Source organism: Corticium candelabrum, chromosome 20, assembly GCF_963422355.1.
Source record: "Corticium candelabrum chromosome 20, ooCorCand1.1, whole genome shotgun sequence".
Lineage (NCBI taxonomy): Eukaryota > Metazoa > Porifera > Homoscleromorpha > Homosclerophorida > Plakinidae > Corticium > Corticium candelabrum.
Window position 1 is genome coordinate 3,960,106 of NC_085104.1, and position 25,000 is coordinate 3,985,105.

General features: G+C 43.7%; 4 protein-coding genes across 4 annotated transcripts in view; 1 reads left to right on the forward strand and 3 right to left on the reverse strand.

Annotated features, from left to right (window-relative positions):
- LOC134196112 (collagen alpha-1(X) chain-like) overlaps positions 1 to 5,005 on the reverse strand; it is a 20,884-nt gene extending 15,879 nt beyond the window's left edge. The window contains exons 1-5 of the mRNA XM_062665191.1: positions 4,844 to 5,005; positions 4,153 to 4,165; positions 3,987 to 4,079; positions 3,758 to 3,906; positions 3,657 to 3,692 (exon numbers count right to left, since the gene is read on the reverse strand). Of these exons, the coding sequence (XP_062521175.1) occupies positions 3,657 to 3,692; positions 3,758 to 3,906; positions 3,987 to 4,079; positions 4,153 to 4,165; positions 4,844 to 5,005 (453 nt within the window). The remainder of the gene's footprint in view (positions 1 to 3,656; positions 3,693 to 3,757; positions 3,907 to 3,986; positions 4,080 to 4,152; positions 4,166 to 4,843) is intronic.
- A 14,110-nt stretch (positions 5,006 to 19,115) lies between these two features.
- On the reverse strand, positions 19,116 to 20,158 carry LOC134195810 (uncharacterized protein K02A2.6-like). Its single transcript, XM_062664894.1, has one exon. It carries the CDS (start codon positions 19,993 to 19,995, stop codon positions 19,261 to 19,263), a length of 735 nt encoding a protein of 244 aa, XP_062520878.1. The 5' UTR covers positions 19,996 to 20,158; the 3' UTR covers positions 19,116 to 19,260.
- Positions 20,015 to 23,184, reverse strand: LOC134196113 (uncharacterized protein K02A2.6-like). The gene is made up of 2 exons (XM_062665192.1): positions 20,080 to 23,184; positions 20,015 to 20,035 (listed from the first exon to the last, which is right to left on the reverse strand). The coding sequence occupies exons 1-2, from the start codon at positions 23,182 to 23,184 to the stop codon at positions 20,015 to 20,017; spliced, it is 3,126 nt and encodes a 1,041-aa protein (XP_062521176.1).
- Positions 23,185 to 23,314: 130 nt separating this feature from the next.
- Positions 23,315 to 25,000, forward strand: part of LOC134196114 (collagen alpha-2(IX) chain-like) — a 3,516-nt gene continuing 1,830 nt past the window's right edge. The window contains exons 1-2 of the mRNA XM_062665193.1: positions 23,315 to 23,371; positions 23,987 to 24,049. Of these exons, the coding sequence (XP_062521177.1) occupies positions 23,315 to 23,371; positions 23,987 to 24,049 (120 nt within the window). The remainder of the gene's footprint in view (positions 23,372 to 23,986; positions 24,050 to 25,000) is intronic.

Consider the following 25,000-nt stretch of genomic DNA (forward strand, 5'->3'; position numbering starts at 1 on the left):
GAGACGGCTAACTAGGCCGCAATTACGTGCGTGCGTCCGTCCGTGTGGTAGATTGTCACCGGTCATATCGTATTTCGCCTGGACTTCCTCCGACGGCTAGAACGAGACTTTGGCTTTATGAAATGAGATGCGCTTGAATTATTTTGTTCAATTAACTGAGTCTGCTGATGTAGACGTGCGCTTGCCAGCCGCTGCACGCTATTCTTCACCAGCCGTGCACTCGCTGCAGTCGGTTCGTCTTCTTCGCTACATGACGTGTAGCGTAGGTAGTGGGATGCTAGAAGACAAAACTCTATCTCTAGAACGTGTGTGTGTGTGTGCGTGCGTGCGTGCGTGCAGGCTTGCGTGCAGCCGGGCGGGCGGGCGGCGGGCGGGCCGGCGGGCCGGCGGGCCGGCGGGCGAGCGAGCGAGCGTGCATGCGTACGTACGTGCTCGTGAGTGTGTATGGCGTGCCATTTGTGTCAAAATTGGACAACGAGATGAGGCGATGAGATCATGCGATGAGACCATGAGATGAGACGATGTGACCATGCGATGAGGCAATGAGATGAGGAGATGAGACCATGCGATGAGGCCAGGCTATGAGACCATGTGATGAGAACATGCGATAAGACCATGCGATGACACCTTGCTATGAGACCATGCGATGAGACCATGCGATTAGATCATGCAATGAGACTGTAATATGAGATTGCAATATGAGACTGCATCAATATGAGATATAGCGCAGATTACCGCATGCAGCTACTTTAGCCTACTACACAACTGTATGGGAGACTTGTGCGACTGCATGCGCAAAAGAATTAGGCCGCACTAAAAAATTGTGTGATTGAAGTAACATGCAGCAGAAAAAGACGGGCGGGCGGGGTTATTAATTTTTTTTAAATTATTATCAATCATCATCTCTAGAGGAAGTGTCTGTCATCGCAGTTCGCATGCTGCATGAGTACATCGTTCAATCGATTACTGAATGCAACCTCCTGAAACACCTCACGACTCCTACAGTTGCCAGACACACAAAGAATCTTGCCATCTCTCAAAACACGTGTCCCCTCGGACATAGATGCACAGGGCAATAATAGACATCGTATTTCTTAATATGCGCATGCGCAAAAACAGCCGCCCTCCAAACACGGCGCGCTAAGTACATCGTCCACTTGATCACCGCATCCAAATTCTTGAAATTCTACAGTTGTCATCTCTTAAAGCACGTGCCCCCTGGAACACTGTATGCCCACTTACAGGCCAAAAAAATATTTAGCTAGATGAAAAAACTCAGCAGCACTCGAGCTCCAAACACAGGCGGGCGGGTTACGCCAATCAGACAATTTTTGGTGCGGCTTTACATAATTATATTTTATCTATTACAGAGAACCTAGTTTTTGAACAATTTTCCACTCGTGTTCTTGTGTGATTGCATCAAGGGTGCGTTTTTGAGATCCACAAAACCAATTGAAGTGCCTAGTCTTCCACATTTCTAAATCTAGAAAACGCATGTAGTCTGTAGTCTTTGGAGACAACAAGTCGTGTTAATCTTGTAAACGTTAAACATGATGTTCAAAATCTAGATTCTCTGTAGTAGATAAAATGTAATTATATAAGACCGCACCGTAAAAATGTGATTGCCGTAACACGCCCGCCTGTCTTTGGAGCTCGAAGGCCGCTGATCTATTTTCATCTAGATATTTTTCTGTTGGCCTGCAGTTGGGCATACCGTGTTCGAGGGGCACGTGTTTTGAGAGATGGCAAGATTCTTCGTGTCTCAGGCTACTGTATACTTGCAGGAAGTTGGATTCGGTAATCAATTGGACGATGTACTCAGAAGGCTGTGTTTGGAGGGCCGCTGTTTTTCTGCGCATGCGAATGCTGAGAAATACTATGTCTCCGGTTGCCATGTGCATCCGCGTCCGAGGGGCACGCGTTTTTAGAGATGGCGAGATTCTTCGTGTGTCTGGCGACTCTAGTCTTCGTGAGGTGTTGCAGGAGGTTCAATTCAGTGACAGAGTGGACGACGTACTCATGCAGCGTGCGAAATGCGATGACAGACACTTTCTCCAAAGATGATGGTTGCAAATAATTAAAAAACAAAATAGCAAACTCCGTCCGCCCGTCTTTTTCCTGCTGCAGGTTACCCCAATGATACAATTTTTCGGTGCGGCCTAATCCTTTTTGCATGCAGTCTTCCAAGTCTCCCATACGGTATTGTACTAGCAGAGGCGTAGGAAGAATGAGCAGACTATGGGGGCACAGAAAATGCCTCTATGACACCACCCACTACCATCCTGACTGTTTAGACACCGTCGTTTGCTAGCAACTCGAGACCAAGTAGCCCTAAGATTAACTTGCCGCTTGCTCATTTAAAAAACAAGTACGAAATACGGTACCTGAGTGCCATGCCCAGATAATGAAACTAGCCCGGATAAGTTAATTGGTAATGCCTTCGTACGAATTGGAAAGTAAAGGTGACCAAACAAATTGATTTTAGACTCGAGGCCTATAGTAGCCGTTTATGATTTTGTGCCCACGGCGCAAAATGTACGAGGGCCAAGCGCCCCATTGCCTCATGCTTCCTACGCCTATGTAGTCCAGTAGCTGCATGCGTTAATCTGCGGTATACGTCATAATGATGCAGTCTCATATTGCAATCTCATATTAAAGTCTCATCACGTGGTCTCATCGTTTCATCTCATGGTCTCATCGCATGATCTCATCACCTCATCTCATTGTGTAATTTTGACACAAATGGCATCCCATACACACGCACGCACGCACGCACGCACGCACGCACGCACGCGCGCGCGCGCGTGTGTGTGTGCTACTACCTAGGTACTACCTTACCGCCACAGGGACGGTGAGAACTACTATTAATTATACAGCTAGGAAACGAGCTTTCGATTAGACTTTGATATTGTTCTATCCTCTGTACTGGTCGACATTGCAATTCTACGCCGCCGTCAAGCGTTTTCACTTGGGTGCGTAGCGGTGAAATGGCACATCAGAAATGGCACTTGAATGTCTTTGTACGCCTACGCAGTTTCCCAATTGAAGCATCCTATGGCTCTACTGCAAATGTATTGGACAGCATACAGTACTGTACGCTAGCTAGCAATTGCCACGCTACAGTCGTTCCCCTAATCCATTACGCCGACAAAGTTCTTGTAACAGAGGACATAATTATTGCTGACAGCAAGTGGCGATACAGAACCAGAGGTAGAGGTGATGGCTGCCCATCTGGGGCTGCAACCCACACTGCGTCTGGGGCGGGGCTAGTTGTAAGTTGGAGTCGCTGACGCTGTGTCTATATGAGCTGGAGCGTCAGCCGTTGACACCTGTCCCGCATTGCGTCTTCGCCGGCGCCGTGGCTCCGTCGACGATCATCGTCGTACACATTGTAAAGCGAAGACTACATAGCTATAGCTGAACTGTTAATTGATCGAGCAAGTGCAGCATGTGTTAATTTAGATGTGTTGTAGCGTACACCTCTAATTAGCTAATAAAGTGACACTTTTGGCACCATTTACACATAATTATAGACACGGCGTTTGACACGCCTAAATCCAACACTGCTTGCATGTGCTCTAGTGAATAGCTAAACCTGGTATACTCTTCTAGCACTCATGCACAAGTTTCTAAATTTTGAACGACAAAACACTTACGCGTACGCCTTGAGGACCCTGATGGCCAACGTCTCCCTTCAACAGCACAAAAATTAGAATAAAGCATCAAGGCGAAAACTAGACAAAATCTTATTTATTGCCTTTTCTCCCCTTTCTCCAATGCACATGCTCTTGTTGTCATTCGTATCGGTTAATGATTTAGTCAAAACGACGTTGCAAATCATAGTCATAAGCAAATACGAATACAGTGTCCCTCTCTTCTTCTCCAACATGTCAAACATCTGCATGGCTGCAAGACCAACACAAACTCTAGATAGTCTTTGTTTGCTTTAACTCAGACTATTTGATATGAACGCTGCTAAAACTTACCGAAAGTCTTTGTATCGATGGAGGGAATTTCGGCCTCACTTGATGGACGTAAACGCCAGACTTGAGTTGAGAGCACGTTGAAGTGTAACTGAGCTGAACAGTTACACGACAAAGAGTGGCGTAATTGCAAGATGAATAGCAGCATTGTATTGCACGTCTGGTGAACCTGGCATGATGTTCTAACCAATATTGCATTAGAAAAGCTGACCAATAACAATTTTTGTAAACTCATATTTACATAAGTTACATCCTTGTGAGTGGGAGCCGGTGGACGAAAACGGCGGAGCTAGATTCATACGCAACAGTTCCTGGTAAACTAGACCTTTGCACATTTAGCCCTACCCTTTCAAATGAATTTCCGTTGTCACGCCTGAAGATGTCGTTGAGAGCCGTTGAGAAAGGGAGGAGCTGTCTATTTGTGGAGTGACAATCGCTTGCATTGCTTACAATTGCAATCTTGCCAAAGAGAGTACACTTGTAAGTGCAAATTCGAAAAAATAAAACTATTATCTCTTCTCTCTTCTTGTCTGTATTACTGAAGTTGCAACGTCTGCTTTCTATTAGAAAACGATTGCAACTCCTAAAGGTACAGTAGTATAGAGAAGCGAATAGACCGAGTTATTGCATGCTGTGTAATCATGTCTGCTTCTTCCGTGAAGGCTAGCGTTTGAGCGCATGTTATTTCCGCCTAGTACCACGCGTTATACCCGTCCACTTCTATTTGCTTCCTACGCCCCTGACATGTCGATTGTACGAATTGACGATTTAAAGGGGCCTCTTTTGAAGTCCACGAACCCGACCGTAATAGCAGGGATGCTGTCCCTCCTCAAAGTTTGCATGACGGAATGTGACCTCACGCTGAATTGATCAAGCTCGACAATGAAAGTGTTGCGTCTTCCAGAGTACTTTTGCGGCGGCACAATTTCTTGCACATCAAACTCGCCATCACGAATTTCTCTAGAACGGCACACTGGATCTGGATAGTATGCACGGTGCGACTTGCTTTTTAGTGGGGACATCAAACTAAGCATGATATTTTGACTATATCCGGGTTCTAGATGTGACGTGGAAACGGAGAAACAAATTCCTGTTAATTTGCTAAACGTGTACAAAAAGGGCAAATCAGCGACACGGGAATTGTATTAATTAAAAGTGAATCCTGATTAATTAGTCCGGACAAAGCTGCGCCCTCTGCTAGAATACTCAGCTTTGGTCCTCGCACGTACTTACAGTCCACAATATCTGTGAACACGCCTACAAATGGTGGGGCTATAGCCAGGTCTAGCCTATGCCACGCTACGCTCCTGCACTGTTTTGTATAACACGCTTACAGCTAAGTGTACTCTCTTTTGCCAGATTGCAATTGCAAGCAATGCAATCGGATGTCACACCACAACTAGGCAGCTCCTCCCTTTCTCAACGGTTCTCAACGACATCTTCAACCATGACAACGGAAATTCAATTCTAAAGGGTAGGGCTAAAAGTGTCAAGGTCTAATTTACCAAGAACTGTTGCGTATGAGGCTAGCTCCGCCGTTTTCGTCTACTGTCACCCACTCGCAAGGATGTGACTTATGTAAATATGAGTTTACAAAAATTGTTATTGGTCAGCCTTTCTAATGCAATATTCGTTTGAACATCATGCCAGGTTCACCAGACATGCAATACAACGCTGCTATTCATCTTGCAATTACGCCACTCTTTGTCTTGTAACTGTTCAGCTCAGTTGCTCTTCAACGTTCTTTCTACTCAAGTCTGGCATTGATTTGCATCAAGTAAATTCAAAATTTTCTTTCGATCAGTTTAGAGACTTCGTGTACGTTTTTTCCAGCATTTCCACTAAATATTTTGTGTGAAAGCAAACAAAGTCTATCTAGAGTGTTTGTGGGTCTTGCAGCCATGCAGATGTTTGATATGTTGCAGAAGAAGAGAGGGACATTGTGTTTGTATTTGCTTATGACTATGATTTGCAACGTCGTTTTGACTGTATCATCAACCGATACGAATGACAACAACAGCATGTGCAGTGGAGAAAAGGGAGAAAAGGTTACTAAATTACACTTTGTCTAGTTTCCGTCTTGATGCTTTATCCTAATTTTTGTGCTGTTGTAGGGAGACGTTGGCCATCAGGGTCCTCAAGGCGTACGCGTAAGTGTTTCGTCGCTCGAAATTGTGCATGTGTGCTGGAAGAGTATACCAGGTTTAGGTATCTACTAGTATAGCACATGCAAGTACGCAAGTGTATGTAGGCGTGTCAAACACCGTGTCTCTAATTACGTGTAAATGGTGTCGAAAGTATCACTTTATTAGCTAATTAGAGGTGTACGCTACAACACATTTAATTTACCACACGCTGCACTTGCTGGATCAATTAACAGTTTAGCTATAGCTATATGGTCTTCGCTTTACAATGTGTACGACGATGACAATCGAGGGAACCTTGCGACGCCAACGAGGACGTTATGTTGGATAGGTGTCAAACGCTGACGCTCTTACTACTATAGACACAGCGTCAGCGACTCCAACTTACTACTAGCCCCGCCCCAGATGCAGTGTGGATTGCAGCCCCAGATTGACTGCCATTACCTCTACCTCTGGTTCGGTATCGCCACTTGCTGTTAGCGATAATCATGCAAGTGTACTTTGTCGGCGTAGTAGGTTAACGAGCGTAGCGTGATATCTTCGCTAGCTAGTTTGCAGTACTGTATGCAGTCCAATGCACCGGGAGTATGCCGCGAAATCCACATTGTTGGCTTTAGGTAGGCGTTTGCTAGGGAAAGTAGCATAAACCAGCTAAGGTTAATGACCAATTTACCCTAGCTGGGTTTTCTCAAATTCGTCTAAAAACCCACTGAAACCACTCAAAACCCATGATTGACTAACAGAGCTGAGTTTTGAATACCCCAAATCCCTCATGTTGGTGTAGATTACTGCAGTATTCAACATTCCGTGCCACCCACGAAACCGCTAATGCAAACTGCAACAGTAAGTGGACATTGACCTGATTGCAGTTATGTCTGATTATATTTCCAATTGCCTTATCTAATCGCCAAACTTTCAAAATTACGTGCTAATAGCCATTTGGCACGCGCCGTATAGACTAGCAATATTGCACTTTAAAAATGTTTTTCACAAGTGACACTGTTTCTGCTTTCTTTCACGTTCAGTAGAAATCCTTGTCAGTTACCTGCATTTTCACTTGCTTTCTGATGATTCTCTTGCCCATATGATGAATCGCTAACAGCGGCTGTGCTTTCTTTTAGTTAAACCGCATTAGGGACCTCTGCTATTCAGCAGTGATTGAGGATTTTAACGTTTTCTAATAGAATGCAGATGATGCAACTGCAGTAATACAGACAAGAAGAGACAAGAGGCACCAGTTATAATTTTTCGAATGTTGTAATAGCCTCAATCCCGGCTAGCTCCATGCATGTTCGTAACTTGCAGTAACTATCGGCTGTTCTGTCTTCGGTTGGTCTGGGCTTCTTCATCGATGGTTTCATCTACGTACAATATCAACAGGAAAATGTGACTCATTCTACATCTGAAGAGCGACAATCATGGCACGTATACACACCACGTCACTAGGACGTACCCGAAACCGCTGTACTGTGCTGTATATGTGGTAGCTATTGGTGAAGGCATAATCCTCTTGCAGACGCCGCGATATCTAAACGCCAAAACAGACTGCCGGTTGAGTCCAAGTGCCAGCATATTTGCAATTTGAACAGTGCGTGATGATGATCGGTTAGAGTGAAGACTCCCATTCAGGTACGCTTTTCCAAACTTGATGTCGATTGGATTTCGATCCTGCTGCTTACGCTCACATCTTGTGAGGCCCACGCTGGTAGTTTAGGCTCTAGACTTGCTAATTGCTAGTTTATTATCCGCTAAGTATGAAAGTAGACACTACCAATCTTGTTGGTAGGCGTGATCTTAGATCACAAGTGAACCCAGGGTGGTAAATGACATGACAAACAAAACATAGCAACATATCTTTCTTTCAAAAGACTGAAGACAAGCAAAGAAATGAGGAACGTGCATTCCTGCATTTGGTGGAGCTAATAATACTGAAAAGTATACAATTTACACTACTAATTCGGAATTCTGATTTCTTGCTCGCGCCCATCTTTCCCGCTGGCAGACTTGATTTCTCTTGTTTTGCTGCAGACCACCGACTTAAGGGAAATGTTTTCGCGCGCTGTTCAGTCAGTTGGAAACAACTAACAACTGATTTATGTTATGCTTGTGTTTCGAAGGTTGCAGTGAGATTTAATAATCTGCAGCTAGTTCATGATTTATGCTCTGCTGCCAAGTTGGTTTTGTGACAAAATGTTAGAAGAGGTCGTTTCCTACTACATCATTTTGATCTAGCAGCTTTCCTAACGTAGAGATATATCGTACACGCATCAGTTCTCTACTCAGATTGGGTTTAACATTCCAACTATAGTTAAGTGGGTTCTTTCATAAAGAACCGTAGAAAACCAAGGGAAAGATTAGCTAGGTTGCGTGGGGTTTCGTTGCATATTCCCTGTGATGCATTGCGGTAGAAACGTAGAATGCATTGCAGCTTCAACTGGGAATCTGTGTACGCGTACGCGTACAAAGGCTTGCAAGTGCAATTTCTGGTTCACCATTTCACCGCTACGCACCCACTTGCAAACACTTGAAACGCAATGTCGACAAGTACAGAGGCTAGAACAACATCAAAGTCCAATCGAAAGCTCAGTTCCTAGCTAACATAATTAATATGATGTAATAATTAATAATTAAGTATAATTAAAAAATATAATTAATTTTGATTACATACTTACTCCAGCGCAGAAACGTGCCACACCGAACCAGAGGTAATAATCAGGGGCACGCTGTATGCAGAACGCGCATGCTCACTACAATCGTGTAGAGTGAAGATGACTGGCTGCTTCTGATGAACTGTCGCCACTCGGAAGCTGGGCGACGGCAACAACGAACTTGGATCTTCCAATTAACGACGGAGAGAGCAAGGAGAGTTTGACAACCTGCTCAAAGAGATGAGGTACGTTGCAAGATACAGAGAGCCATTTCCGCTACGTACGAATGTCGACGGAAACCTTTGATGCTCAAATGGCAAGAGTAGCTTCTGCGTTGTTGTTCTTGAGGAGAAGATCGATATTAAATGTTCATCGGTCAGCTAGACATCTCACCAGGACAAGGTATCCACATGGCATTTTTATCACAATCCGTTGTCTGTTAGCTAACACGTTGCTCTGTGTGCCTGCCTGCGTGTCTGTCTGTCTGTCTACCTGCTTGTCTGTCGGACTGCCTGCCTGCCTATTGCATATATGTCGGTGTGTCTGTCTGTCTGTCTGTCTGTATCTCTGTCTGTCTGTCTGTCTGTATGTATGTATGTATGTATGTATGTATGTATGTATGTATGTATGCATGTATGCATGTATGTGTCTTAGCTGTCTTTTTTGTCTGTCAATACATGTTTTCATAAACAAACTATATAGCATTGTAGCAATTAACGTTAATCTACATGTCCTTTACATCTAGTTAATACATATAACAACACGTACACACACACGCGCGCACGCACAACTGCATGTCGAATGAGAGCTGAACATTTTCTCAGAAAAACACTTCCATTGCTTTCTAGAGCTGTATAGCAAACCATTCCTCAAAATTGTCTTTATCTCAGATCATTTTAGTTTTACAAACTCAGTTTTGGGTCTTTTTGACAGCAGTTCTGAATATTTCTTTCTCTGTTTTCCCCATTTAACAAAATGTCTAGCACGTACCAAATGAATCATCTTTACACTTAACCCTCTTGGACACCTCTATATTTCTGTCGTGTCTGGCATGTTCCCTTTCTTGTCTTTTTGATTCAGCGGCATTTTCGTTTGTGGTGGTAGATGTAGGGAATATGTCCGAACTTAAAGGGTGAGCAAGCGGTACATCTAGCTCTACGTTGGGTCAATCTCCCGTGTTGAAAATTGTGATGTCTGGTCGACTGTCTTAAATGGAATACCTTTCTCTTGATTCTCTCTTTTTAATTCTCTCAAGCATTCAGACCACACAGAGACAATGTTGTCGTGCACTCAGACCGTCCCATCTCCTGACTTGCATGCTATTTGATAATATCTGCTTGAGTCAGTGATGGTACTTGCACAATCACAGGTATAAATATCGCCACTATAAGACGATGGGTGACCAAGCCTCAACAAAGCCGCCAAGTGGTATTTACAAGAATTAAGTACAAATTTTGTTAAGGCTGGAATGGCTGATAACCATGCCTTGATGCCTTTGCCATTTGGCTTTGTCTCGAAGAGATGTAGCATTTTGTAGAAGGGTTGAAGCTGTTCCTTTAGTGACATCTGCCAACAACATGTGCTGAAGCCTTTTTACATAACTTATGGCATTAAAACGCTGTCAATTAAGATGGCCTGAGTTGAGAATGTTACCCAGTAAACACATGGGATGGAAAGCTGATATAATTTGTTGTACTTAGTTTATGTCCAGAATACGAGTTGGTAGCTCATGTAGTGAATAAGGCTATGAACCAAACAGTCATGCTTGATTCGTAAAGATGCAGTTACACAGAGTCATTTATTTACTACAATTTATCAAATATGTAAAAGTTGATCTAGATAGGAAATCATCGTCCGCGGGTCTGACAAGATCAGGAATGACTAAACATGCTTGATCATAAGAATGTGAAATATCTAAACAAAAGCATAACACCTTGGACATTATACAAAGCTCTCAACTTGCTTCATATTTCAGTTCCTGGTTCAGAATTGCATCTTCGACAAACTCGGGGTTTGCTATTGGGATACCCAATATTCTTGTTTAATTAAAGATTTGTAGGTGGACTTTTGATAATACTGATACAGCTAATACGGCTAACCTCAAGATCAGGACAGGGTGTCTGTCTGTCTGTCTGTCTGTCTGTCTGTCTGTCTGTCTGTCTGTCTGTCTGTCTGTCTGTCTGTCTGTCTGTCTGTCTGTCTGTCTGTCTGTCTGTCTGTCTGTCTGTTGATCTGTCTCTCTGTTTGTCTGTCTGTCTGTCTCTCCGTCTCTCTGTCTGTCTGTCTGTCTGTCTGTCAATGGTAGTATATTTTCAAACATGAACAATGGTACAATACTAAATAAAGGCTAATTACTAGTCCGTACAGATTTCAATTTCTATAAGATTATAAAGACATAAAGTCCTGTTTATGCTAGAATGTTCCTTATGTCAGATGCCTTCTTCCAGAACACACGAGCATTGCACAGCTGCAGTTTGATGGCAATTCGTTTCCTCCAGTAGTCTTTGAAATTACTTGCATTTTGTCGGTCTTTGTCACCTCTTGATCTTTTGACAAAGGTGTTTAGATAGTTCTCTGAATTTTTTACCCATCTCCCATAATGTTTTTATACTAGGGGAATCACCTGTAGAGACATACCTCCTGGATATGTTTCTTTTCCGTATCTTGCGTTTTTTCTGTCTTCTCGGCTTGATGCCGCAGCTCCATAAATTGTAGCAGATAGAGGGAATATGTTCGAACTTTACGGGCGGGCTAAGGCTATGTCCAACTCTACATTGGAGCCAGCTCCGGTGTCAAACACAGAGATGTCTGGACGGCTTTCAGATGTTGAATACCTGCCTGTTGGTTCTTTCCTGTCGTGTATTTGAAGGCTTGCCAAACGCTCAGACCAAACAGACATAATAGAATTGTGTGTCCAGACTGGTCCACCTCAAGTTTTACAGGTGATTTGGTGGTAGCCACTAGAATCATGAATTGTTTTGCCACAGTCACAATCTTGTATTTCGTCATTGGAAGGCAAAGGTAAACCCAACATCCAGAAAGCCGTCGAGCGATACTCGCAGGTGCTGAGTGCGAACATTTCCAGAAGTGGTAATGACAGAAATCTAAGAACCTGCTCCTTTGCCTTGTAGAGAACGAACTCTAGTTGCATCTCTGAGTGTTGCGGTGTTTTCTAAGAATTTTTTAGCTGTTTGGTTAGCCTTTTCTGCAGATAGTTTATGCTGGAGCCTTTCTGGTTGAACAGAGATGTCCATAAGTGAATAAGCATCAGGTAGAGCAGAGCGAATAACATTAGACAGAGAGCCTGGTTTAATGGGCTGTAAACTTATATTATCTGTGCGATTAAAGGCTCTAAACTAGGAAAGCATATTGGTAATTCATTGAGTGAATGGGCCCATGAAACCAAAAAAGCAAACTGAGCGATATCCTCAATAGCAGCCTGTCCGAATCCACCATACTTTACTGGTAACTGAGCCTGGAGCCAAGCGGCATTACCAAGTGAATCACAACCCAACAAGCTGGTGATTTTTGACCTGGTCTGGAGAACATGATGTTTGGCTGCAATCTTGAAGAGACTAGGAGAGACTTATCGAGCTAGATGATTAATTCTTGGAACATGAAAAAATGTGAGAAGTAACATAGCACCTTGGATGTCATCCAGTTTAGGTTAGCTTGTTGCAAAGAACATTTCCAGCATTCGCTGACTTGTAACTAGACTTCTCTATAAAGCGAGGATTTCCAATTGGAATACCCAAAATCATTGTAACATCCTGAGAGATTAGAATAGTAGTCGGCACAGCTCTTATAACATCCGACACTGAGTTGGGGCTATAAAATGCACATTTTGAATCATAAATCTGAAGCTGAAGCAAGGAAAATTGTTTGCGGAGACTTCCTAAAGCAGAAAGAAGTGGATTAGGTGGCCCCAAAATGAAGACATCATCTAGATATGCTAACACTTGTACGCCACGGTTATCTGACTGTAGCTTTGTCAAGATAGGTTAGATCGTCATTGAAAGCAATACTTGACCCAGGGGTCTCCCTGATAAATACCTTGCTGAAAACTCAGTAAGACCATTTTAGTATGTTGTAGAAATAAAAGAGGATTCTTGACCAGATACATTTGATTTACGTGGTCAAATAGGTCTGGAAATGAAGCAGCTACCTTAGCCAACATTTGACGACGATCCAGAGAGTTGAACGCATTTGCCACATCCGTTTTAAGCATAATCCACTCTGTGTGTGATTCCAGTAGAAGTTGTACATGATTAGCAAGAAGCTCGGTTCCACACTTTGTTGAAACGCCGTGTTGTATCGAAGAAAAGAATTCAGAAAAATCTTTTTTCTTCTGCAAGGATATTGCTTTTGCTGTTAATCGGCGCAGCACTTCACCAATTGCTATAGGACGGACAGTATTTGTAGACTTTCGGAGAGCAATCAATGTAGATGAAGACAATAATTTGGCTGTTGCTGTGGGTAGTGTGCCTTGAGCGATGGCTGCACAAGCCCTATGGAGGAAAGAACTCAACTAATCAAATTCAATTAAGACTTTTATGTGCTCGTAACGCCATCCAGATGGTCCTGCACCAGAACCTCTGGGTGATTCTTGAATAACATTCAAAAGATGGGTCATGGAGAGATCTATAGGTGTCGAATTCATTGGTGAAACAATATCAATTTCTTCTGATTGTGTAGGGTGTTTGCCTTTTAGCTTTTCAACTGTCTCACTTGATGCTGAAGCGAGACCTCCGATTGTCAAGACTCATGCTGCTTGTGATTTTTCTCCACAACGAGCTAATCTGAGGGCCGCCTGATTAGTTTGTAGATGTGTTGAACTAGATTTCCTGAAAGTTGTTGCATCACTCAGATGGAGCAATTCCTCCCATCTCCAATTTAGGAACTTATCAAACATTGATTTTGTCTCCTGTAGACCAGAATTCCCTCCTCTTGAAAGTGGCTGCAACAACATACGAGGGATGAGATAGACTGTTTGTGTGTCTGTGTGTCTGTCTGTCTGTGTGTCTGTCTTTCTGTCTGTCTGTCTGTCTGTCTATCTGCCTGTCTGTCTGTCTGTCTGTCTACTTGTCTGTTTGTTTGTCTGTTTACTTGTCTGTCTCTTTGTCTGTCTATTTGTCTGTTTGCCTGTCTGTATGTCTGTCTGTCTGTCTGTCTATCAATACATATATTTAAAATTTCAACACTATTACATTCTAAATGTCCGGCGACCCTTACGGCCGTTTAATACGTAGGACGATTAATTAACTGTACGCTATAAGCAGTACAACTGTTCTTGGTAAAAGAAAGTCTACGTAGTTTTCTTAAGAGCACTTGTGCATTGCATCTCTGGAGGCTAACTGACAGGCAGCGTCTCCAGTATGTCTTGAACTCGCCACTGTTTGGGTGTCTATCTTCATCTACAGATAATAGGGACAGATGATGTAGAAATTGGTGAGCTTTTAATTCCCAGCGGCCGTAATGCTAAAAAAACCAGAGGGATGCAATTGGATGCATTTCCCATAGCATCAATCTCTTTGCTGTATTTTTCCGTCTTTGGGGACTCTCTTTTGGCAGCAGCTGCTCCCTCCACCTTAGAGGCTTGTAAGATGATGTCCTCATTCCACGGGTGGGCAAGAGATATGTCCAGCTCGATATCATATCCAGATTTGGCATCGAATGCTATGATATCAGGACGAGAATTGCTTCCTTCGTAAAGGTTGCTGGGTTCTCTTCTGTGTGTTATGTTTAGGTCTCGTAAACTATTACACCACACATTTGCTACTGATTTGTGGGACCAGATGGGTCCGCCTCCAGTTTTACAAGTTAGACGGTGATAGCCTTCTCTGTCATTGGTCTTGCTACACTCGCATCTTTCAATTGCTGAAGACATAGGCATGCTGCAACCCAATCTCAACCGAGCTGCTAGTCGGAAATTAGCGGGTTTTAGTGCAAACTTGGGAGAGGTTGGGACAGCTTCAAGCCATGATCCAGCAGCTTTGCCCTGCAACGATATGAGTCTATCAGCCTGTAGAATTAAATTTGTATTTTCTAGTAGTTGGGATGTGATGGTCTTAAAGTGGTTCTGCGACAGTTTCTTTTGAAGGCTATTTGTATTGCTAAGGAGGTCTTCCAAAGACTTGCTGTGTGGTAATGATTGCTCCAGCTCAAATCTTATTGATCCTGGGATTGCATCTTGTCTATTTTCCACCAGTAGATCAACCGAATCTTGAATATCTTCGAAGGATATAAGAAGTTGTACGAGACTGTGCGCCCATGAAGAAACAAACGCAATGCTAGACAGGGATTCTGCAGGTAACATGCCTAACCCACCATGTCGAATGGGCAATGTCGCTTGCGTCTATTGGTCGTTTTCTAGGTCAGGACAATTAATGAGATGTTTAAATGATGATTGAGCTACGCTGTCGTGAATTCGTGTGGCAGACTTTATCAGACTAGTTGCAACTGTTCTTCCTAGATGATTGATGCGTGGAATATGGCGGAACCGTAGCAGTAGCATCGAACTCTGGAAGTCTTCTAAGGCTAGGAGTTGGTTACAGAAATCTTTACCTCATTTGGCAAATTCGGAGCAGGCTGCTTCAACATACCTTGGTTGGCCTATTGGGGTTCCAAGGATAGTCGTACCAAGCACTGAGACTTGAACTTCGTCAGGAATGTCTTCACAATGACGGCCATTGGTGAACAGCTCACATTTCTTAGTGGCAATTGATAGACCAATCTGTGGCATGCTACACTTCAATTCGTCAAAGGCTGATGAGACATATTGTATAGGCCATATTGTATAGGCCCAAGGAGAAAAACGTCATCCAAATAGGCCAGGACTCGGGTTGTAGGGTGTGATTCTTGGAGATCCACTAGTAGCAGGTGAATGGCAGCGGAGAATAACATAGGACCCAGAGGGTCTCCTTGGTGAACGCCTTCTTGGGAGGACAATACATGTGGTTGTTTTCCATGGCAGAAATTAAGTGGATTACGTCTCGCTTACATCTGAAATACGTGTTGCTAAACATCAGGGAAAGACTTGGCAACTTGAGGCATGAGAGAGGCAAGCTCTAATGAGTTGAATGCGTTCTTAATGTCAGTTTTCAAGAGCACCCAGTCAGGGTTTAACTCCAAAAGCAAGCTCACATGATGTATCAGAAGCTCCGTCCCCCTTTTGACAGCCACTCCATGTTGTATTGGCTGGAAATGCGAATTGAATGACTCTTTCTTTTGGATGCATATCACCTTAGCTGTAAAGCGCCGTAGACATTCACCAATGGCAATGGGTCTTACAGCTCCATTTTCCTTTGGTGAAGCTATGAGTCTTGAACTTGATATGACCTCATGAATGGCTGGGGGTATCTTTCCCTGAGCAATGAGGTCACAGACAGAAAACAGACCTTCTGCAGTGGTGCTCCTGTTCACCAGTGCTTTCATGTGTTCATATTTCCACCCTGAGGGGCCACAGCCAGAGCCCTTTGGTGTGTTTCGCAGTGTTTTGAGGAATTCGAGTCGAGACAGTGATAGGGATTGAAAGGCCTCGCATGATGTGGGCACATTCTTTTCTCTTGGCGGGTGCTTTGCAGCTAGTCTCTCTGCATCCTCAGCTGTAGCAGGGGCAAGTTCAGGACTGACCAACAGCTTTGCGGCTCGAGATAACTCTCCTCGCTTTATTAATATCAATGCTGCTCTTTGACGAACCTCAGCGTTGAGGCTGGATCTGAGAGGACCAGCTGTCAGCTTCTTGCCGAAGAGCAGTTGATTCCATCGAAATTGCAAGAAAGTCTGGAAAGCCGATCGCGCTTGACCAACCGCTGAAGAGCCACCTCTAGTGTGTCGGAGTACCATAATAGGGAGGAGAAAAAGGAGCTTCAATCCCGATTCATCAGAGGGGTCATTCAAAATTCTCTTGAAGGCAATGTCACAGCAATCCTGGAACAAGGGCTTCAACTTCTGCGAAACCACTCGTACAGTGTTTGGCGGATGATGGCAGAGAATGTTAATAACGGAAAAGTCCCGGATGAAAGACCATGCTTCTTTCTCTGTGTACACGCCACGCTCGTTACTCTCTAAGAATCTTCTACAACAGTTATCTTTGGATGAATCATTCCCACGTGGGCCGAATCCGGAACTTCCAAGATTGATGGTTGCGTCAGCGACGTCTGCACTACGTTGCGTCACGTGATACTCTTTCTCTATCTCGTCCGACTTGATGCAGCGTTTAAGACAACGAGATTGATGTATCGTAAGCTTAAAAAACCAGTTGTGACAGAACTTGCACCGCTGCAAGTGTAGGAAATCGATGAAATCCTGAGGCAAATGTGAAGAATCGTGGACCGAGCGGATATGCGCTAAGACACGTTCCACCGAGTCCGACGTATTGCAGAGAACGAACGGACAGTCAATTTTCTTGCTCATAGCTCTGAATAGGAAGAGCGAGAGAACGTAACACGCAGACGCTCACTCCACTGTTTCGGCCATGCCGCATCTGGAGTCTGTCTGTCTGTCCATCTGTCTGTTTGTCTGCCTGTCTGTCTATCTGTCTGTCAATGCATGTATTTGCATATTGCAACTGCTAGTAGGGGCAAAAATTGTTCTGCGACGTAATGTCTCTAAAAGCAATGCAATTATTGAACTACCAATTGTCTGTAATAGAAGTCTAAATCTTATTCACTACTTCTAGCAAGTCTACACAGTTTCCTTGTCATCACCCAGGCATTACATCGCTGAAGAGCGACAGAAAGAGCTCGACGCCAGAGAGAGACTTGAATTCTTTCCTGTTCTTGATGGCGTGCTTACTTGATGGCGTGCTTACCACATCTCCCATAATTGTCAAACAATAGAGGTGCACAGTTTGAGCCATTTGCAATATCTGCTTCTTTTCCATATTTCTGTAATTTACCATTTCTCTTATTTCAGCTGCTTCTACATCTGTCTGTTGGTCTGTCCGTCTGTCTTTCATTTTAAACATCAACACTACCATACAGTGAATATCAGTAAAAGCCACAACAACAAAAGATTTAGTTCTCAAACCATGGGTAGAGTTACACAATTCAAAGTTGTAATGAATAATATGTCTGGCTGTTTGTCTATATTTGTACTTTACTATGTACCTCTCGGCTTGTCTGTTTTTCTTTTGGCTATTTGTTAGAAGTTTTTCTGTCTGTTTGTCTGTTTGGTCTGTTTGTGTCTTTTTGTCTGTTTGACTGTCTGTCTGTCTGTTTTTCTATCAATACGTTCATACATTCTGAGCTTATGCATAATTGCTGATACATGTTATAAACATTTGTGTGCATTATCTGTCTGATTGTTTGTCTTTTAGCTGTCTTTTTGTCTGTTTGTCAATACGTATATTTTTATAAACCAACTATTGCACCATAGCAATAACTAATGTACGTGTCCATTACATCTACTACATACACGATTACTGAAAAACTACACTGAACACAGGATATTTACTAGATACACATGCACACACACACCTGCCTTTCTGCTAACTGTCATTTTGTTGTTTATCTGTTAAGTGTCTGCTTGTTGGTCTGTCTGTCTGTCCGTTCATTAGTCTGTCTCTCAGCACAATTTATCTTTAATGCTAATACATATGATAAAATATATAAGACTCATGTGGACAATTTGCCTGATTGTCTTTGTCTTCCTTGCTAGATTATGGTAAGATTTTTCTCTGCCTGTCTCCCTTTCTCTTTTTATCTGATCATTGTAATGTATAGAAGACAATTTGCACTAGCTATTTGGACAGATGCAATGCTAACGTGGAACTGAACAAATACCTTTTTTTATTGAATTTGCAGATTGCAATTAGTAACAGTTTGGAGTATAATAACCAAGCCTGTTTTTTCTGTTTGTCTATCTTCTTAACTGTCTTTTAATATGCCTCTGTAGTATTGCTAAATGCTGATGAGCGATGGTGATGCCTATTTTTCTATTTAGATGGGCTTTCGGTTTACATCACATGGGATCAAGCAACTCCCAAAAGTCAGTTCTCTTGAGCTTTCCACTTGATGATTCCACCGTCATACAACTTTTTATACAACTTGATCATGACGCATTGTCAGGGCAACATGCACTGCGCTGTTACAAGTTCTTCAGTCTGAGTATATGAAAGCATCATCAAATAGAGAGGACTTTAATTAAAGGCATCAACCGAGATCGAGTCTGGAAAGCTTTAGGATTTCCAAATTGTGTTGCTGCCATCGATGCAAAGAAGATCACTACACAAGCTCTTGCTTGTCGGGGATCTTTTATTGCATCTAGAAGCAAGGAAGCTTGTGTTTTCTACAGACATTATGTGATGCACGTTGCAGGTTTTGTAGTGTTCCGGTTGATCTATTGTTCTGCACACTCAACACAACTCAACACTCTAACTAACCCGTATATAGTACCCGTATATAGTACTACAATACTCTAATATACTACAACCCCTCCTTTTTCTCACTACTCTATTACTAACTCAAAGTAACTGTCTGTCAGTCAAGCCTGCGATAAGCTGTAGTCTTTCAGGCGGACAGGTGGCTGTCTCTCTCTTCTTGGTCTTCCTTCTTTAGTTGTCTGTTTTGCCTGTTGAGTAGGGAAATGTTCGTCAAGGTCGTTAGTCGACTCTTTCTCTTGTACAGAGGGTGTTTGTCCTTCCTCGTATGGTCTCGTGTGAGAGATGTGTCGTCGGAGTGTCTTATTCCCGTTGGATATAACTACTTCTGCTCCGGCTCTGCTGATCACGTTATAAGGTTGCCATTCATAAGTGGTAGTCAATTTATTGGTCTTCTGCTGGCGTAACAGTACTTTGTCTCCTACTTTTATATCGTCGGTTTGTGCTTTTACTGCGATATCTCCATGTCTTTTCCCTTCCTCCTTCTTTCGCAAATCTTCATCTCGCATCTGTCCGTCGAAAACTGGGGTATCTTGTAACCCTAAAGTTGGCAGTTTGCATCGTACTTTCCTTTGAAAGAATGCGTCGGCTGGGCTGATTCCAGTTGTGGAATGTGGTGTGGTGCGGTATGCCATGAGGAAGATGTAAAGTTCTTGTCGCCAATCTTTACCTTCGACTTGTGCTGTCTGCATAGCGTGCAGCAAAGTGCGGTTCTGTCTTTCGACTTCTCCATTGGCTCTGGGCCATAATGGGGGGCTGGTGCTGTGCTCCACTCCATAGTCTTTGAGAAAACGTTCAAAGGAATGGTCCGTGAACTGTGAACCGTTGTCCGTTATCATGGTGTACGGAGCACCATATCTAGAGAACGTGGTCTTTAGCCTGGAGATAATGTCTGAAGCTCTAATTCGCTTCAACAGATCTACTTCGAAATATCGGCTGTAGTAATCCACTACTACTAAAAGATATTCACCAGTCGGTAAGGGACCAAGTATGTCAGCAGCAATCGTTATCCATGGGCCTGTTGGGAGCTGTGTCCTTTTCATGGGAGGTGGGTGGGATGGCAATTGGGTAATTTGACAGGCGTGGCATGTTCTGCACATGCGTTCCATTTCGCGGTCGACGCCTGGCCACCATACTTTGGTTCGTAGTCGATCTTTGCACTTTGTAATCCCTTGGTGCCCCTCATGTGCTAATTGTAACACTTGGTTCCGAAGTTTAGTTGGAATCACTATTCTACAGTTTCGAAGAACGATATAACCAACAATGGTCAATTCGCCAAATACATGCTTGTAATTTGCCGGTACATTTGCTTGGTTTCCTTCTCGGATACTCCTTCGTAGTGACTGTAACTCACTGTCTTCTTTGGACGCTTCTTCAATTTGTCTCGGTGAAATCGACGAAGGTGCGGCTTCTCTTGCCACAAACTTGATGTATTCGTCATTCTCTCCACCTTGATCACGCAATGACAATCGTGACAAGGGGTCAGCAATATTGTACTTTCCTGGCGTGTAGATCACGTTGAAATCGTAGGGTTGGAGTCTAAGAACCCAACGTTCGATCCTCGCCGAAGGTTTGCTTCGAGGTCCATAAATAGATTGAAGTGGTCTGTGATCTGTAATGAGATCAAATTTCCGACCTGCCAGATACAGATTAAATCTTTCACATGCCCAGACTAGGCCTAGCGCTTCCTTCTCTGTTTGAGAGTATCTGCGCTCTACATCAGTCAGACTTCTACTCGCATAACTGATAGGCTTCTTCATTCCATCTTGTTCCTGCCAGAGAACAGCTCCTAGTCCTACAGGACTTGCATCAGCTACGACACTGGTGTGTGCTGTTCTGTCAAACACAGCAAGAGCGGTGGCATCGCGTAATCTATTCTTAATAGTTGCGAATGCTTCTGCTTCAGTCTTTGTCCACACGAAAGACTGGTTGGCTCTCGCACACTTCCGAAGAGGGTCTGCAATTGTTGCTAAGTCTGGTATGAACTTGGCACAAAAATTTACTATGCCGAGGAAAGATCGTACTTCCGTTGCTGTCTTAGGGTCTCGGGTTGCCATGATAGATGCTACTTTATCGTCTGCCGGTGATATACCCTCTTTGGATATCACATGTCCCATAAACTTGAGTTTATCCATATCAAAGTCACACTTTTCGGCATTGAGCGTCAATCCTCTGTCCCTGATCCGATCTAGGACAGCTCGTAGTCTCAGGTCATGTTCGGCTTTGCTAACTCCATGGACCAAGATATCATCGGAGATATTTGTGGTTCCCTCACAGCCTGACAGTGTCTGCTGGATGATACGTTGGTATGCCTCTGGGGCGGATGATACTCCGAACATCAATCTCTTGTATCGAAATAATCCTTTGTGGGTGACGAAGGTAGTTATTGGTCGTGATGTTTCATCCAGTTCGATCTGATGAAACCCCTTCTTAAGATCTAGTCGACTGAAGTGTTTGCTGTGCCTGAGCTCTTCCACTACTTCATCGACTGTGGGTATTGGGTGTCTCTCCCGGATGACGGCTTCATTGGCTCGTCTCATATCTACGCAAATTCGAACTTGGCCTCCCTTCTTGGGTATCACCACGACGGGACTGATCCAAGATGTCGGTCCTTGAACTTCCTCGATGACGTCTGCTTCCAGAAGATGATTTAACTCTGCTTCAACCTTGTCTCTCAAGCCAAATGGGATCCGTCTAGGTTGCTGAGCTACGGGGGTCACAGACTCGTCAATATGTATCTTCAATTGGAAGTCTTTCAACTTCCCTAATCCTGAGAAACAATCACTGTACTCCTGTATTAGTTCTTTTCGACCAATCGTGTTGTCTTCTCGAACAGATCCTAACGTTAGGAGATGCAGCTCTGGTGCAGTCTGACGTCCCAGTAATGTTGGTCCTGAACAGCGTACAACAATAAATTGGGTTGTCATTTGTTTGCCTTCTGACGCTACTTCTGTGTCAAATCCCCCAACTACAGACAAGGGTCTGGTTGAACCATACGTGTAGAGGGTTTTCTTCACTTTGCATGATTTGTATTTCATCCCTTTGTGTTTCAACCGTGTGAACTCTTGTTGTGACATAATATTACTACAGGCTCCACTGTCTATGACAACTTGTGTATCAACTCCACCAATTCGAATAACAGCTGTAGCATGTTCGTGATTTACAGCGAACACATACTCTGAATCAGACTTACTCAAGCATTCTCCTTGTTTACATTGACTCTCTTCTGTCATGAGGACTTTACCAGTCTTCGAGCCGTTGCTCTTCGTCTTGCACATACGAGCATAATGTCCTTGCTTATGACACTTGTTGCATTCTACTTTCTTTGCTGGACATTTTGCGTCTGTTGGGCCGTGGCCTTCTAGTCCACATCGTGAGCACTGCTTCGCGTGTTGTGGCTTTTTCGCTTGTGGTTTGCCCTTACTTTTGGCTTGCCTGTCCTTCCATGTAGATTCTACTCGAAGGGTTCTCTCAGTGGAGGGTCCTGCATCTTGTTGACTCGAAATGTCTCTCTCTTGCGCGGCTACTGATTCTAGCATACGTGCTAGGGATATTGCCTTTTCCAGAGTCAGGTCATTACCTTCCTCAAGCAGTTTTGAGCGGACTCTTGAACCATCACACTTCTCTATCAGTTGATCCAGAATGTTCTCATCCGAATCTGCAAAGCTGCACTTGGCGGCCTGCTGTCGGAGACGACTCACAAATCGATCAATCGCCTCTCCCTGTTGTTGCCGTATTTGTCTAAATCGGTAACGTTCATAGTATTTGTTGACTAGCGGTTGGAAATAGGTATCGAGTGACTGGATGGCAGATGCATAGGTATTCCCCGTGTCATCTAGAGTCTCAAAGATCGTTTGGACTCGCGGTCCAGCGGAATGCAGCAGGAGTGCTCTCTTCCGAGCGTCCTGGTGGATGCCTCGTCCGTCAAGGTAGTACTGAAAACTACGCTTCCATTTTTCCCAGTTTGCGCCTAGGTCAGACGTCGATTCGTCAGGAAATTGAAATCGCTCCACTGGAGGTATCTCCATTCGCCTATTTGGGACTGTTACAGAGCTCCGTAGGGAATATCAACGCGCACGTGGTCACCTCTTTGGGGGTCCTTGTGTACCTTACGCTCCAAACAGCGCACGGGCAGTGGTATCAAACGTACCTTTCAGGATGCCGGTCGATCCTTCTCCAATCTGGCCTATCCTCGTCGCCAGTTGTAGTGTTCCGGTTGATCTATTGTTCTGCACACTCAACACAACTCAACACTCTAACTAACCCGTATATAGTACCCGTATATAGTACTACAATACTCTAATATACTACAGGTTTAATATTGTCGGCTTTGGAAATGTAATTGTCATTGTGACGTTAGCATTTTCTCCCATTTAGAAGTTGACAAGGTACTGGAAGCAGGTAATCTTGTCTTATACAATTACAGACAATTTATCAGGTGCTACCATTGAGATGCCTTTTCTGTATAGGGTAGTTGAAGCATTTTCAGTGAGACATGATTTGCCCGTATCTTGGCAGAAATCTGGCTGATCCTGAAGCAGTGTTTGACTATTATTCGAGTCATACAAGGAAAGTCACCTGGTAGACTTAGGGATACTGGCTGCAACGTAACATTTCTTCAGAAGGCTAATTATCACATTCCCAGATAATGCAGTAAATTTTATCAAATCGCCTCCAGCTTTACAAAATAATGAATTGCTAGCGAACCACTTAGTAATTAGGACTACGTACCATATGCACCAAATGGAATACTAGGATATGTCTATTTTATATGGGCTTTCACCAGCTAATGTGCTCTCAATAGAAATTATGCCCTGTGTACATGTTTAGGGCTCGTCTCCAATTGTCGAATGTTTCCAAAATCCGAAGAACGTTTGTTTCTGGATGGATGGGGTAGGCCGCTGTTCGTATTTGAAAGGTTCGATGTGTGATCAATGTCACAGACGAGGCAGACCAGCCACACCTTTGATGTAGAGCTGTCCCGCCGCTTCCTACCAGACACACCGTATTCAAGCATGCATACGTACTGTACATCGAAGTGCCACTGACCGCGACCAGTTGGCTAGGCTCGCGAGGCGATTGGAACACGTGGCATTCTTCCATGTCCGTGTTAGTTCGACGAATCTCATGCATGCCATGCAGACGACTCTTTTTGGAAATATAAAGCAGAAGGAACCATTTTCCAGAACGTTGCAAGTGATGACTCTGCGTACTACGTAACCGTGGAAGCCTTATGGCAGTTGTTGACGCGATCTGATAGAAAGCTCTTTCTAGCTGAGGCGCAAGAGAAGTGGAAGAAGACTTAGAAAGAAGACGCCAAGACTAGAAGTGGAAGAGCAAAGAAGAAGGCATAGAACTTTGAAGTATGTTGCGTTGAACAATGTGCACGCGTTGACGAGACTGTTGCCGTTTCTAATAATATTTATAATAGGGTTCTATTTGATTCCGCATGTGGTTGAAATACGTACCAAATGCGCCATACCGTAGCCTCGTTCCAAGATGCCCTTCTTGTTTGTCTCTCGTTAAAGAGCCTGTCGCCGCGTGTTTCCAACTTGTCCACGTGTAATAGGCCATGTGTTACATATAAATATTAAAACGCTACCAAATACGCAAATGAATATCAAAACAATTGTGTTCGTATTTAGGGGAGGGTGGGTGGGTCATGGCCAATACGAACAATACGGATTTTAGAAGACATTCGACAATTGGAGACGGCCCCTTAGTTGTTTCATTGTGTAAGCATCACTTTTAATTAGCTAGCTGGTGCTGATTGAATTTACGCATTATTTATTAAACTGTAAACAGACTTCACGGAAAGACTATCATTTCTGTCTGTCTACATAA